This window comes from Balaenoptera acutorostrata, chromosome 11 (genome assembly GCF_949987535.1).
Source record: "Balaenoptera acutorostrata chromosome 11, mBalAcu1.1, whole genome shotgun sequence".
Classification (NCBI taxonomy): Eukaryota; Metazoa; Chordata; class Mammalia; order Artiodactyla; family Balaenopteridae; genus Balaenoptera; species Balaenoptera acutorostrata.
Window position 1 is genome coordinate 76,093,303 of NC_080074.1, and position 17,038 is coordinate 76,110,340.

General features: G+C 40.3%; 1 protein-coding gene across 1 annotated transcript in view; it reads left to right on the forward strand.

Annotated features, from left to right (window-relative positions):
• Positions 1–268: 268 nt before the first annotated feature.
• CPNE8 (copine 8) overlaps positions 269–17,038 on the forward strand; it is a 294,950-nt gene continuing 278,180 nt past the window's right edge. Inside the window, exon 1 of the mRNA XM_057557551.1 lies at positions 269–454. Coding sequence (XP_057413534.1) covers positions 318–454 — 137 coding nt within the window. The 5' untranslated portion in view covers positions 269–317. The remainder of the gene's footprint in view (positions 455–17,038) is intronic.

A 17,038-nucleotide genomic window follows, 5' to 3' on the forward strand; every position in this document is an offset into this window, starting at 1 on the left:
TACCTATCCCGCCAGGCTGCCCGGTGGCTCCGCAGAGCCTGACGCTCAGAGCCGGGAAAGGATCGCGGAGAGTCCTCAGCCGGGGCTGCTGCCGGCAAGGAGGGGGCAGGGAGAGCACGATGCGCCACTTCCCCGGCAGCTTCAGCTTGTGCAGGCCTGGCCTGCTGCTGCCTCGCGGCTTTGCACTGAGGTCCGCCTCTCCCCTCCCTCCCACTTCCCGCGAGCTGCCTCCGCCTTCTGCCTCTGCCTCCACCCTCCACCCCCAACCCCGACTGTCGGGAGCTGGGCTAGGAGCCCTCAGTCGGCCGGAGCTCTGGATGTGGGCGCCAGACAAGCCCACGGCGCCTACCTCCAAGATGGACAGCCGCTACACCAGCACCGCGGGCCTCGGGGATTTAAACCAGCTGAGCGCGGCCATCCCGGCCACACGAGTGGAGGTGTCCGTGTCCTGCAGGTGAGGACGCAGCCCTTCCCCTCCCTCCTTCTGCCCTCCCATCTACCCGGTCGGTAGCGCTTGGCAAGCGCTCAGGGTACCCCGAGGCTTTGCGCGGGTGTGAAGTTGCGCAGTGAGTGGGAAATAGCCCAGTTGTGGGTCTCGAGTCACCGCCGGGTCGAGTGACAGAGCGGAGAGCCGCAACTAGGAGCGAGTGTGGGCTACGGGACTGAGACTTCATTTTCTTTCTGGGAAATGCTGTAAAAGTTGGCTGGGCTGTGACTCAGCGGCGGGAACCCCTGGCCGCCGCCCACTTTACAAGCCCTTTTTCACGTCGCACACCCGAGCTGTGGGGTTGGGTGATGACAGGAATCGAATGGGACAGCATTGCCAAAAGCGCTTGTGAGCAATGCGCGCAGTAGCCCAGGACTCCCTCTGGTAGGCGTGTGCAAACCTGCTGTCGGCATGGTTGGCTCCAAACCCCGGAGCTTCCTCCCCACCCACTTCCTGGAGCCACCCAGCTGGCTTCCCGCCCCCGGGGCTCTTTGCCTTTGGCCTTCTAGGTGGAGATTTCGGCTGCAGCCTTACCTAAAATGTGGGAAGTCAAGACTTTTTGCCTGCAAGTGGATACATTTGAGTGTGTGTAACAACCTACACTCTGCTGTACATTTCAAACTCCTTTGCGTGATGTTCTTTGGGTCAGTTTCCTTGTAAATAAAGCAGCATAATTGCTATATTGCAGATTTTGAGAAAGAGATGGACAGACTACACTAAATTTGTAATGGCAACAGAAGGAGAGAGAGAACTTGCAAATTATACTACTGACTGGAGCCCACTCCCTTGTTTGCATACTTTGATCTTTCTCAGTGGAAAGCTCTTCTCACCTGTCCAGTTTTCGCTTGTTTTTAATGCCCTCAAATCCTCCCTTTCCTTTTTTTAGCAAAAAAAGGAAAAAATCTTGAAGAAATCTAATAAACATGGGTAATCTTCGATGTAAATAAGCCCCGAGGCATAAACTGCTATCAACCCAGTGGTATTTAATTTTGCATTGTCACAAGACTAAGCTTAAAAGCCAAAGGAATGATTTATTTATTTATTTATTTTGGTGGAAACTCAAGCATCAACACTCCCCTCCCCCGAGGTATTAGGGGATAGGTGATAGATAGCCTTAGTAGCTATCCCTGAAACTATATCCCATGATTGCTTGCTTCCTCTTAAGTGACCTCAGACCATAATAGTAATTCTGAAGGTGGTTGCTAACATTAAGCTTTTGCCTTATTGTGGTCACTGCTTTAAATGCTGCCTGAGATTTCTGTCAATTGAACAAGTGAAACTGTATGGAAAATTCGTTTTAGACCTTAATTTCTAGGCCTTTTTCTTTTCTCTGAAGCTAGCTTTGCATGCTAGAGGGAGGTTATTAATATATGCAGATAATGCATAGCCTAAAGTCCTACAATAACAGCATTTTCTAGAGTTCTTATTCTCTGCTGAACATCCTGCAAGTCTGAATGGCATGTGGCCTGTACATGGAATGAATGCAAATGTAAATTAAATCTGAATTCCCCATAAGCTCTTTAGGGGTGATGGGGAAATTTTACCTTAGCTGGTCTTTCTGCCAATAAGGTCCGTATTTAACTGCTTTTTTTTGGTTTTTTTTCCTCCCTTTGATACTTGTTTGCTATGGATGTAGTACTGGGAATTCTGAAGTCAAATGGCTTTAAGCCAGTTTCTTTCAGCTTGCTACCTCAGAACCTGGAGATCCCCTTGTTTCAGCCTTTTTAAATACCACTGATTTATGTATTGTTTTTAATTTTTAAATGTTCAAATAGAAAAAAAAGTTCTGAAAGAGAACCCAAGTACTTATAGTACTTATACTGTTGATAACTGGATCTTGTAATGATAGATGGTGGTGTCTTTTGGGCTTTGGCATAAGAGACCTGGTTATATATTCTGGCTTTGTGACTTACTCGTGTTGTTGCCTTGGAGCAAGTCTTTAAGCTTTCTAATGTCTAAAATGAAGATAATTATGGTATTTATGTTATATAGGGTGTTACCAGAGTTTAATAAAATGATATCTGAAAAATACTAACGTGATGTATGACACAAAAGAAAGTGTTAAAAAATGTTAGTTATTATTATGATATTGGAAATAGTATATATTGAATAAATGCATTATATATGATTCAGCTATGGAATTCTGTAAATAGTCCTTCTCTTTTGAACTTCAGTAAATTGGTTAAAGGATACAAGGATAGAGGTGGCCTTGAGATACCTGTTCCCTCTTTCTCTTTCTTCTTTGATATGTATAAAAAGCGTATTTCCTGGTTGTTTGTGGGGATTTTACTTAGCAACAAGGCACAGCTGTAGACCCCTTAGCCTTACTATGGGCAAGCAGAGCAAGGAATTACCTTGCCTTTTCATATTGAAGACTTATGATTTGCTGACAACCCTTTTGATAACCTCCTTTCACTGTGTCCAATCTAAGACTTTGTAAAAGTTTTATGATGTTTGCATCTTCATTTTGAGGGAGGTGAGAAAATCAGCAATTGAAGCTTGAAGCTAAACACAATTAATGGAAATCATTTTGTCTATTAACTTATGGAAGTGTTTGAGTGTCTTATATGTTTAGCCCTATGCCATGCTCCATGAGAAATGCAAGAGAAGTTCGCTGAAAACGTAAAATCTGGTTGGGAGATAAATATAATATTAGATTATATAACACACGATAACATAGGACTAAATCCAAAGATGAGGTTCATTCACAGGTAGGGAGGAGGTCATTGTGGAACAGAATACTTGGAATATGCTGCAAAGAGGAGATGGGGCTCGAGTGGAGACAAGACAGATTGGCATGGTTGGTATGAGAGAAAGGGCAGTATACGTGGTGTTTCCATAGTAGCTACAAAGTTGGTGTGTTAGAGTGACAAGTACACTTTTCTAGCTATATTTATGTAGAGATAAGTTCCTACTCTTTGACCTAACCTTCTACTCTTTATTTAGGTCTTCTTGCATTCATTTTTTAAATTATGTTAATTTTTTAACATTTAAGATTTTTAAGTTATTGGGTTACCTAATTAAAGTGTCTATAGCTGAAATGATACAACATTAGAAACATAAAGTAACATTTATAACATTCCTGTTTTATTCTGAAAACAGATTAACATAGAATAATGTTAAAACCAATGGGAAAAATAATATGCAGTAATTAACTGTTTTCCCTGGGACCTTGGTTTGTTGCACTATTTCTCACACACTGTTTTGATGATTTTTGTCATTTTCTCTGATTGAGAAATTAGCTTATCAAGTATAAAAGCAGGGAGGGCAGTCTATATTTCTAGATTTTGTAGGTTAGGTATCACATGTAAATCCTTTCAAAGCAATAATCTTGTAATGGTGATAAAACTAATTTTAAAATCTAGTGTGGAAGGAAGAATACAAAGTGGAAAAGTAATTCCTACTTTGTACTAGGAATTCTAAACAGCACTTCCTGACCTGGCCATAACTGTCTTGCCTAATCTCCCACCACTCCTTGCATGAACTCTGTGACTGAACATAGTCTAACAAATACATGCTTACTATATGCAAAAACTGGGGCCAGGTAAATGTGGCTACAGAACACTAATAAGAGGTACAGTCCCAAAGCATGTGCTGTTGTCTTATTGGGCCAAACTCTCTTTGCCTATGTGGCTGTGCACATGCTGTTCTCTGCCCTGAACGTCCCTTCCTCTCTTCCCCTTCTTTTCTTGATTAGCTTGTTCTCCTTCTTCAAGGCTCAGATCAAACATCATTTTCTCTCATGACCCCTCTTCCAAGCTGGATTTTGCTGTATTCTCAAAGCAGCTGGTATGTACCAATATTATAGTTATAATTCTTGGTCTCTGTAGTCTCCTTGAGGACAAGTTTTGTCTCTTTCATATCTACACATTCTGAACTTGGCATAGAATAAATAGTCAGTAAATGCTGGTTGCTGTAATCCTCTGAATGAATCATCTGTCATGGGGAGAGGGGTTTGCCTGTTAAAATACAAACCCCTAGGCCCCACACCAGATCTACTGAATGAAAATCTCTGGGACTAAGGTCCAGGAGTCTGTACTTATAACAAGTTTTCCATGTGCTGGTTATATACATTAAATTAAAAGAAAAATATTGATGGAATGAACAAATCTATGAATAAATCAACTCTGAACCTAGTATGTGAGTGGTAGTCAGAAATTTCTCTTTGCTTTGGATAGGGCCATTGGTGATTCATTCTCAACTTGCTGACAAGATGTTGTTAGGCTCTCCTGGCACTGCTGACTTCTCAGACAACTCATATTACACAAGGCTTATGAATTGTCTTTTGGACATTTTGTACCAGGCTTTTTTTTTACCATTTCCCTATACACTAAACATTTTAATTTACTTGTTTGATGAGCTGATGACTCTGACTGTAGTTACTTGGTTTGGATTAACAGTACCTGCCTCAGTAAGGTGCTAGGAGTATACGTTTCAATGGCATGCTGGAACTGGCTTAAATGGGATTGAAATAGGAATTCGTGTGCCAGTGGTTAAATACAGAGATTTTTAAAAGTTTAAGTTATGTAAGTCTATAATTAAATTATATTAAAGACAAAGTTAAGACATACTCAAAAATTATTTCTAATTATTTTAGTAACTACATTTTATTATTATCTAGATTCTTTACTATCATCTATGCTCTGTTTCTTAAATCTGTGGGTTGAAAATATTATGCAGTTATGTGCTACTGCTCATCTTATCTCAATCCATGTTCAGTGACATCACATTTGGTAGCTTGAAATTGACTGTGGTGGGAATATTTATATCATGGAAAGTGGCAAACACTACAAATCAGGGTTTGATATATTGTTTAGTTGTTGTCTATGCTTAAGACATTCTGTGGGAATCAATTGGCTCTATAGAATTTACAATAAAAGTATTATTTGTATATATTTTATTATTTGTATATATTTTATTATTTGTAATTGCTCAGCTACACATACTTTATATCAGTTAAATTTATAATAAATTATGTACATACAACACACACATACATTCAGCTTTTTGGGGGGAAATCTGTTGTTAACATACTTGCACATCACTGTTTATAGGCCTTTTGTAAATGATAAAGCATGTACAAAGGAAAATTACTGCTTCTGTCAGGTTGTCACTATTAGAAATGGTAGTGTCAAGTCCTGCTCGGTCTCTGGTTTTACTTTTTTACTATAATAAGTGGGGTTATGTGATCTTTTATAATCCATGAAAGGTTTTGGCAGCCTGCAAGTGTATTGTGAATGAAACAAGAAGATGAATGAAATTTTGTATACTTTTTCTTCTCTTCTTTTCATGTAGTCCTTTCCACATCTTTATTCTTCTTTTACTTTGAAGATTTTTTTCATTTTTCCATCCACTAGTGGGATGTACTTTGCAAATTTATGTGTTACCGTTCCAACTCATTTAGTGATTAATTGAGCACTGGGGAAAGCAAATTCAATTCCAAGAGACAGAATCTGATTGGTCCAGTGGGAAGTGATCCAGTTTGAAACAGATACTGATGATGTTCTGAATATCTATGGTGAAAGAGAATCCAAGTGTTCAAACACAATTGGTGGCTCCACTCCAATCCACATTGGTTATCTCTTAGACACACTTTACCCTTCTTTTGTCAGACAAAATGTTGGACATTAGCCTGTAAATAGGTTTTCAAGTGATACTGATGAATTATAAAGTTACTATAAGCTAGGGAAATTAGAATACCTGTTATCCTGTTAATAAGGCATGTGACAGGCATGGCCACAACAGCCTATACTCTGGCTCTGCAGTTCCTGAGGTCCTGTGGTTCAGAATTTTATTCACCCAATAGTGCTTTTTTGGGTTTGTCTTAACCCCAGAGTTTCAGAGAAATTTGTCCTAGGGGCATTTTTGGACAGTGCTTTTGAAGTCTCAATGTGGGAGTTGCCCAGGTATGTCTTAGCAGAGAAAAGCTTTACTCATGTTGTTGTTCTATCAATAGTTTGGTATGCACTGCATTTTTTTAAGCATTTGGGGTGTTTAAAACAGCCTTGTAATGTGGAGAATGTGAGTCTAGAAGCAATTCACAAAGCAGGGCCCCATAGGAGAGGATGCTAAAGCTGTGCTCTTTTAGGTATGCTGTTTGTGGCATAATAGTCAGAAGCCTGAATTCCCTATTTGAGTTTACTCAAGGCAGAGAAGAAAAACAATCCATCTCAAAGGGGTTTTATTCATTTGTTAGCCTGTTTTATAATAATAACACTTGCTTATTTGAGCCAGTTTGCTTAGCCTTGAGGAGCATGAGTGTGGAAGTAGACCAGCTCTAACACTTGCTAGCTATGAAACCTTGGAAAGTTACTTAATCTCTCTGTTCCTCAATTTCTTCATTTGTAGAGTGGGGATAACAATAGCCCCTACCTCTTATTTTGTTTTGAGGGTTACATAAGCTAGTACATTTACATGAGTTAAAACACTGCTTGTCACATTAATTAAGCACTCAGTAATTACAAATAGATATAAGCAAAAAATAAAAATCACCAACTATTTCATCAAACTATTTGCATTTAGTTCATTTCTTTCTGTTGGGAGACGGAGATATTGAATCATATCCTCCGAACTGAGAAAGAACTTTGAGACTGAAAAATGAAGCAGACAACTCCATAAAGTGCAATTATAAAGTCTACTGTGGGTAACTTACATACAGGTAGGAAAGATCAGGCGAACAGAAGATCCAGAGGCATTCACAGCTGTGCTTTGTACTGCCAAAACGGGTACGGGGGATTTAAAGGTACCAAAGTTAAAAACAGAATCTGACTACCAAGTGAGAAGCACATCCACACAGACTGGAACCAGGGGCACCCACCCCACTTCTGGGTCTCATGACCATTAACCATCTACCTCAGCAAAAGGCCTTCTTCCAACTTTCATTTTAGATTAAGGCAAGGGTAAAAGTTGATAGGGAACTCATCTGGCTTGGGCGCATTCCTTTGTGAGCTAGGCTAAAGCTTAGTCACGTGGAAAGGACTGTGGGCCTACGATAGAGCTGACAAGATGGAGCCAGTATGGTTCAGCTCCATGCTCCATCCCTGACATCTATATGGCCCGCACGATCTTATCCACCATTCTTCCGAGAATACCCTAGAGCCAGATATCGGGAGTTTACATGCTGTCCCCACCCACTGTCCCCGTGATGTAAGGTTGAAAGACAGAATACCCCTGGCATTACTTCAGAGCTAGACATTGGCAGCAATCTGCATACCCAGAAGTCAGAGTGGTTGTGGATGTCAGCATAGGTGGTAGCCCAGGACAAGAATGCATTAGTGGAGGTAGGTGGCACTAATCTTAGAAGGAAAAGGCTAAGGATGATAAGTGTTTTAAAGGTACCAAGAAAGATCAGAAACAACACTGTAGCAGTTTGGTCTCCATGTGCCAGGATCACCCTGGGATTTGACACTTTTCCCATAGGACAATGCCAGACATTTTGTGCCTTTACATCAGAACTGGGCAGGGAGATATTATATGTGGGGGCTTCAGTAGGGGCTCATAAAAGAAGCCCTACTGCAGTCCCCCATTTGATTTCTATGGGGGGGATCACCTTGGTTATGGCTGGGCCTTCACTTAGATAGAAAGATTGAGGAAATACTATGCCAGGGCCTAGCCCTTACCCCCAAGGTATAAGGATGCCAAGCCACCTGGGAGGGGTATACCATTTGTCTCCAATCTAAGATAGTCTCCCCAGGTAGGAGGTTCTGTGGCATTCTTAGGATAAGACCCACATCCCATCAGATGGGTCTCAGTCCTCCTTCTAACACTTGTACCTTTAAGGCCCTAGTTGGCAGAGCAGGCACAGTCAGTCTCTCATAAGCAGACATGTGACCTGCTGTGGGTTCAGTGTTTAACAGCCAGATGGCTTCTAATAGTGGTGGAGAACATCCTCTTAAAGACCCATCTGGAGAAAGCTTCTTCAATGTCTCTTTCAGTAACCTGTTCATTCTTTCTACCAGCCCTGTGGCTGTTGGGTTATATGGCAGATGGAAGGTCCATAAAATCTCCTGGGCTTCAGCCCATTCTTTTACATCACGTCCAGTGATATGGGTCCCTTGGTTGCTGTCTGTGTGAATGGGGACCCAGTACATATTTTCCAACTTGGTCAAGCCCCTAATAGTGGCTGTTCGATTTACCCTCTTACTGGGAAAGGCTTGTATCAGTCAGGTACCTGTGTCCACACAGGTCAATGTATACTTGTGTCCTTCTGATAAGGGCAGGGGGCTGATATAGTCCACTTACCACCTGGTCACTGGGCTAGTGCTCGTCCGATGTGACCAGGAGTATGTCTCAGGGGTCATCGCCACAGGCTACAGTGGGGGCAGTCCCTATCAACTGCCTGCCAGTCAGTGTATTTGATGGAGAGGTATAACCTCTTGGCTATCTCCCAGGTGGTTGGGGCCTCAGTGTCTGTCCCGGTTTTCAGTGAAGCCACTTTGCCACGTCCGAGGGAGTCTGTAACTCTTCCAGGAGGACAGCTCCCTCCTTGGCTAGGGTGTCTGCTTTGTGGTTCCCAGGCAGTGTAGTTGGAGACTGTGCAGAGACATGCCTTACCTTGATGGCAGCACTGGGTTGTGTGCACACATCCAGATGTCCCTCTGTAGGTCAGCTCTCCACAGGTGCCGTCCCAAGATAGTCCAGCTTTCCTGATGACATTGTGGCATCCACATGGTCAGTCCTTTTCACACAGCCCACTTGTCTGTGGCTGTATAGAGTGGCGTAGATTGATGAGTGATCTCAAGCTATACTGCCCCCAGTTCAGCCCACTGACTGCTGTGCTTTGTGCCTTCTTCAAACCAACTGACACTGAAATCCAGGCGAACTGCTGAAGTGGGCCAAGTGGGGGTATTGCCTTGACTGCTGCCATTGGTGAACCATGTCTCAGGAGGAGTGGTCCCGATTCTCTCTTTGACTTGGCTGAGAGGGAGAGCGATGCGTGGTATCTGAGGGGCCATGTCTAGATCCACATAAGACACTGGCCCAAGGAGAGCATGTAATTTCTCGGACAACAGGCTTGAATTGTACACATTACCTTGTTGAAGGTATGGGTGCCACTTTTGCAGTGTGCTTACTTGGGCACAGGCACTTTTTGGTTTAAGGAACATTTTCTTAACCCATTCACTTACTGGGAGGGAAGTTTGAACAGACACTGGTAAGTCCATGGTGAGGCCTTCTCGTTTTGCTGCAGGGCCAGGTAGACTACAAGGAGCTGTTTTTCAGTAAGACTGTACCTCACTTGCAGTCCCTTCTACAACTGAGACTAAAATCCTAGTGGGATGCATTTCCTTTCCTGCCTTTGCCACAGGCCCTAGCCAGAACCTTTCAGGTGTGAGTCAACATCTAATTCACAGGCAGCATCCCACATAAGTACTCCCAGAGCCTAAACCGGTTTTACTACAATTTCAGCCTTTTCAAAAGCTTCCTGAAGGTGGATGTCCTAGTCCCATTTTTGTCCTTTCTAACCAGAGAGTACTATAGGGGCTGTATTATTTGTCCTGAATGCGGTATGAAAGGATATCAATAATCTAGTGACCCCAGGAAAGATTGTAATTCCTTGATTGACTGGCATGGCCAAGGCTTGGATTTCATCGATAACCGAGGCCGGAGTAACTTTTGTCTTACCTGACCAGACAGCACCCCAAAACTTTACTGACTGCCCAGGTCCCTGGATCTTGTCAGTGTTTATTACTTCCTATCCTCAGTTCTGTAAATGTGTCTGTAAAGAGGCAGCAGTTCGGGGCAGGAGTGACAAGGCATCAGAGGTCAACATAATGTCATCAATCTAATGAAATAATGCTAGCTCAGGGTAGGGCTTTCACCAGATTTCTAGGTCCTGAGCGACCAAACTATGACAAATGGCAGGACTGTAAATAACCTTGAGGCAAGACCTGAAAGGTCCATTGCCTCCCATCCCAGTTGAAGGCAAATTGATCTTGAGAGCTAGCACACAAAAGAATGTTGTAAAAGGGGTTACAGAGGTCAGGCACACAATAGAAAGTTTTCAGCGCAGAGGAAAGATGTTCTAAAATAGTAGCAATATTGGAGACCTCCACATGGATGGGAGGAACCACCTTATTTAATTCTCTTTAGTCAACAGTCCTGTTAGCCCATTTTACTGGCTGCAATGGGTTATTTTAGGGGCTATGCATGGATCTAACGACTCCCACATTTTCTAGTTCTTTAACTGTAGTAGTAATTTCTTCATAGCCCCCAGGCAGTCTATACTCTTTGACATTAACAATCTGGCAGGGTAAATGGACAAGGGTTCACTTTACATGACCCACCAACATGGGTTTCACCACTCTGATGTGAAGGCAGAACTCTCCAGTAGTGGTGGTCAAATCTAGGTCTTGTGAAACATCAACGCCTAGTATATATTCTGGTATGTGGTCAATGCATATGAGCAACAGGCAGGGGGCAAACAGCCAATTTGGAGATAAAAGCTGGTTTGTCTTACTCGAATAGTTTGGCCCCCGTATCTGTCTATAGCCCGTATTCTCCCCCAAATTTAAAAGGGTTGTCATGCAGTAAGGTATACTCAGCTGTGGTATCTACCAGTGCTAAGACTGTTCGTGCAGGTCAAATATATCATCAATTCCACTTGGGGCTTCCAGTCACCTCCCACAACACAAAGTAGAGGGCAACGTTGTCCCAACCCCTAGTTCTCTGCCTGTAGGGGATCCACCCTGGCGTTCTACTTCTACTGGTGGGACACTGAGACCCATTGCCACATGTTTATGGTCAGTAGGCAGAGGAATGAACTGTCTTGTTAGGGCTTTCCACAAAGATAACAGGACTTAATTAGGTTACAATGTCTTCCTTTGGAGTCCTTGCTACTCCTATATACTGCCAAAGTTGTTTGCATGTCAACTGGGTTGGTCCTTTCTCTGTTTTTTCTCCATCCTTTCTTTGTTTCACCTTTATTTCTTTATTTTTGTTTGCCTTTCTGTTTCCGTGGTGGTGGACTCTTTCTGTTTCACTGAGATCTGCTATAATTGCAACTACCAGAGCTATTGCTTTACTGACCGTAGGTGCCAGAACCGATATTAAGGTGCCATACCAAGCTCCAGGAACAAGACTGTAAGAAGCAATCCTTCATACCTGCGGTAAATATTTCTTCACGGGTTGCCTGAGTCTTTGTTTGAATGAGTGGATGAGTCCTTGGCTCATCTTTCTCTTCAGCAATTATATCTTCCTACTCAGAGGAATCATTACACCTTGGATCCTACCATTTGGGATTCCAGTCTTCCCGTGAGGTGATGGTATTCACTTTGTTGGTGAATACAGGTGCCGCCTTTGCATTTTAGCCACTTTAGTCATTTTAGCTTGACCTCCAGGTGTTCTTGTTGTTGTAACTTTTTGGCTAGTAGATCCTAACTAGAGGAACAAGCCACTTGTAGATCTTATTCTAATGCCGGGGCCTCTTTAGATTTTTCTAGTTCCTACCTGAGTTGGAGCTCATATTCTGTATCAGTCTCAGGGCCCAATGCAGAGGCCATAGCATACTTATTTCCCTCCTTAGTTTCTTTTTCCCTATTGTTTCGGTTAGAATGTCCAGCAACCCTTTTGGTGTTTTCAGGGTGTCCCCAAACTCACGTGCCTGTCTGAAGCATTCCAAACTTGGCTTGATCTCCCCACGTGGAGAAAGCCGGCCATCCTGGGATTTCCACCACTGACAATGGGCTTTCCCCTAACATAGTTCCTTTACCCATGCCTGTTTCATTTTCTGTCTTCTGGCTGGCTTGCCAATTGTTGGGAGGCAGAGGTATTGAATAATATCCTCCAAAATGAGAAGGAACTTTGAGGCCAAAAAACAAAGTAGGCAACTCCATAAACTGCAGTGTATGGAAGGGAAGGGAGTAGGCCTGGGAGCTTAAGAAGGAGCTGACAAAATGGAGCCAGTGTGGTTCAGCCACATACTCTCATGTATAACATCACATTTATACTCTCTCTGTCCCTCTGTGTGTGTTGTTGTGTGTGTGTGTAAGTTCACACACATTGTATAATGGGATCATACTATATATTCTATACAATTTATCTTCTGCACTTTTCTAGTAATATTATATCATGAAGATGTCATTATTTTTTGCAAATATAACCTTCCATGTCTCTGCTGTAGTCCATTATTTGGGTATACTATATTTATTTAACTTATCTCTTATTTTCCAAAATTTATTTCAATAAGTTACTGTTCATCTGCTTCATGTGAGCATTCTTATTTGCAAACAATTGAGTATACCTGTGATTCTTTTTTTCCTGGGAATAGTTTTCTAGAGCTGAAGTTATTGATAAGCTATCTTCTCAAGGAGATTTTAATAGCTTGTTTTGGTTATTTCCCCCTATTCCTCTTTAAATAAGCAGAGTCAAGTATAAACTTCTGGCTGCACCTTTCTAAATACTTTCATTCCCATGAGTAAGTTGCATTTAAAGATTAATGAGAATTTGGGGCAGCAGAGTATACCAGCAAGAAAACGGAATTGAGTCAGATGTCTTTAAATCCCATTTTTATCCCTTTTTGTAATGTTATTTTTGGTAACTTATTTCAACTTTTGGAATCTCATTTCCTAATCAGTAAAATGGAAATGACTTAAAAACCAAATTTATAGGATTATTGGGAAAGTAAATGAAGTAAAGGCTATAAAATACCCAGCACCATGCCTGTTACAAAAAAGGAGTTAATAACTGTTAATCTTATCTCAGTTTATTATCAGTATATTGCCGTGTGGCACAGAAGCAATATAGAAGAGAAGGGTGTTTGTATTCCAATACTTTGGGATAATTACAATCAATTTAGGAAGTCATAGAAACATGAAATGCAAAGTTGCAGTTACGAAGGGGAATGTTAAAGACCATACATTGTAGTCCAGGCAAATACCTGGAGGAGATATAGAATAAAGTAATGATCATAAGAGTGTAGATTTGGAAATGCATACTCATGTTCTACAGATTTTACCCCACAGCTCCTCCACTGGAACACACATAATCAGACATGTGGACCTAATAGGATTTGACAAATAAGAGGTAGTGTTTAACAACAAAGTTTCAGAATTAAAGCACATTCTAGCACATTCTTGCATCTGACCAGTAAGATCAATGGGCTGATGTTTATTTAGACAGGTCTTTTGTGTCAGACATGTGATAAAACAGATATCCAAGTAGATGACAACAGAGGCTGAAAATGGGTAAGCACTTATTGCCAGTGATAAAAGAGGTATATTTAAAAGCTGCCTTGCCTCAATGGCTAATGTTCACTGCCTGACATACAATACCTTAATACTTTCAAACTTGTGACAACTGTTAATGTTAATACCTCTTCAGCCAGGGTCATTAACTATCAGGCATTCTTTTTCAAGTTGTGAGACATTTTGTCAAGTTTATTCTGTAAAGAATAATACTCCAAACATTCTGAGGGAATTATCAGATAATTTCCTGAAACCCTGAAGATACAAAATACCATTGAATAGTCCCTGGGTAATATTTCTATTTATTAGACAGTAAAGCTATTCAAATATAAGCTGTACTAATGAGTCCAAGAAACATGAAAGCTTTGGACATTTACATCAGTGTCCAAATCTAAATCTATGTGAGACAATGTGTAGAGCACTTAACATATGCTAATTTGTTCAATGCTTACAACAGTTATGTAAAACAGGTAATATTATGCCCTATTTTACAGGTGAAGAGATTGAAGTTCAGAGAGCGTTCAAGTAATTTGGCCTAAGTTGCACATCTGGGGTGGTGGGGGTGGGGCAGCAAGGTATGTATGGAGATCCTGCTCTATACATATTTAATTCTTAAGCGTATGCTTCTGACCACTAGCCATATTCCGTCACTATTCCGTAAGTTCTTGGGTTTTTTTAGAGTTTTATACTATTTTTAAAAATTTGAAGTACAGTTGATTTACAATGTTTTGTTAGTTTCAGGTATACAGCAAAGTGATTCAGTTATACATATATATATCTATTCTTTTTCAGATTATTTTCTGTGATAGGTTATTATAAGAAATTAGGTATAGTTCCCTGTGCTGTACACTAGGTCCTTGTTGTTTATCTGTTTTATATATAGTAGTGTGTATGTGTTAATCCCGAACTCCTAATTTATCTCCCTCCTTCCCCTTTGGTACCCATAAGTTTGCTTTCGATGTCTGAGACTCTATTTCTGTTTTTTAAGTAAGTTCATTTGTATCATATTTTTTATATTCCACATATAAGTGATATCATATAATATTTGTCTTTGAGTTACTTCACTTAGTATGATAGTGTGTTGGTCCATCCATGTTGCTGCAAATGGCAATATTTCATACATTCTTATGGCTGAGTAATATTCCACTGTATGTATGTATGTATATATATATATATATATATACATACATACATACCTCATCTTCTTTATCCATTCAGTTGTTGAGAGGCATTTAAGTTGCTTCCATGTCTAGGCTATTGTATCAATAGATATTGCTGCTATGAACATTTGGGTGCATGTATCTTTTTGAATTAGAGTTTTCGTCTTTTCCTGATATATGCTCAGGAGTGGGAGTGCTGGATCATATGGTAACTCTGTTTTTAGTTTTTTGAGGAACTTTCATATTCTACTCCATACTGGCTGTACCAATTTACATTCCCATCAACAGTGCAGAAGAGTTCCCTTTTCTCCACACCCTCTCCAGGATTTATTATTTGTAGACTTTTTGATGGCCATTCTGACCAGTGTGAGGTGATACCTCATTGTGGTTTTGATTTGCATTTCTCTAATAATTAGCGATGTTGAGCATCTTTTCGTGTAGCTGTTGGCCATCTGTATGTCTACTTTGGAGAAATGTCTATTAAGGGTTTCTGCCCCTTTCTTGATTGTTCCTTTTTTAAAAAAAAAAATATTGAGCTGTATGAACTGTTTGTATATTTTAGAAATTACGCCCTTGTCCGTAGCATTGTTTGCAAATATTTTCTCCCATTCCATATGTTCTTTTCATTTTGCTTATGTTTTCCTTTGCTGTGCAAAAGCTTTTAAATTTAATTAGGTTCAATTTATTCATTTTGCTTTGTTTCCATTACTGTAGGAGATGGTTTTTAAAAAAATATTGCTACCATTTATGTCAAAAATTGTTCTGCCTGTTTTCCTCTTGGAGTTTTATAGTATCCGGTCTTACATTTAGATCTTTAATCCATTTTGAGTTTATTTTTGTATATGGTGTTAGAAAATGTGCTAATTTATTTCTTTTACATGTAGGTGTTGAATTTTCCCAGCACCACTTATTGAAGAGACTGTCTTCTCTCCATTGTACATTCTTGCCTCCTTTGTCACTGATTAATTGACCATAGGTTTGTGGGTTTATTTCTGAGCTCTCTATCCTGTTCCATTGATCTATATTTCCGTTTTTGTGTCAGTACCATACTGTTTTGATTACTATAGCTTTGTAGTAGAGTCTGAAGTCAGGGAGCCTGATTCCTCCAGCTCCGTTTTGTTTTCTCAAGATTGTTTTGACTACTCAGAGTCCTTTCTGTTTCCATACAAATCTTAAATTGTTTTGTTCTAATTCTGTGAAAAATGCCATTGATATTTTGATAGGGACTGAATTGAGTCTGTAGATTGCCTTGGGTAGTATGGTCATTTTAACAATATTGATGCTTCCAATCCAAGAACATGGTTTATCTATCCATTTGTTTTCTTATATTCAGTTTCTTTTATCAGCATCTTATAGTTTTTGGAGTACAGGTCATTTGCCTCCTTAGATAGGTTTTTCCTAGGTATTTTATTCTTTTTGATGCAATGGTAAATGGGATTGTTTCCTTAATTTCTCTTTCTGATATTTTGTTGTTAGTATATAGAAATGCAACAGATTTCTATATATTAATTTTGTATCCTGCAACTTTACTGAATTTGTTGATGAACTCTATTAGTTTTCTGGCAGCATCTTTAGTATTTTCTATGTATACTATCAGGTCATCTGCAAACAGTGACAGTTTTACTTCTTCCTTTCCAATTTGGATTCATTTTATTTGTTTTTCTTGTCTGATTGCTGTGGCTAGGACTTCCACAACTATGTTGAGTAAATGAGGTGAATAAAAGTTTTCTTGTCTTGTTCCTGATCTTAGAGGGAATGCTTTCAGCTTTTCACCATTGAGTATGATGTTAGCTGTGGGTTTTTCATATGTGGACTTTATTATGTTGACATGTGTTGTTTCTATTCCCACATTCTGGAGAGTTTTTTATCATAAATTGATATTCAATTTTATGAAAACCTTTTTCTGTGTCTGTTGAGATGATCATATGGTTTTTATTCTTCAGTTTGTTAACGGGGTGTGTCACATTGATTGATTTGTGGGTATTGTAAAATCCTTGCATCTCTGGGATAAATCCCATTGATAATGGTGTATAATCCTTTTAATGTATTGTTGGAGTTGGTTTGCTAACATTTTGCTGAGGATTTTTGCATCAATGTTCATCAGTGATATTAGTCTGTAAATTTCTTCTTTTGTGATATCTTTGTCTGGATTTTGCATCAGTGTGATGGTGGCCTTATTGAGTGAGTTCTCAAGTATTCCTTTCTCTGCA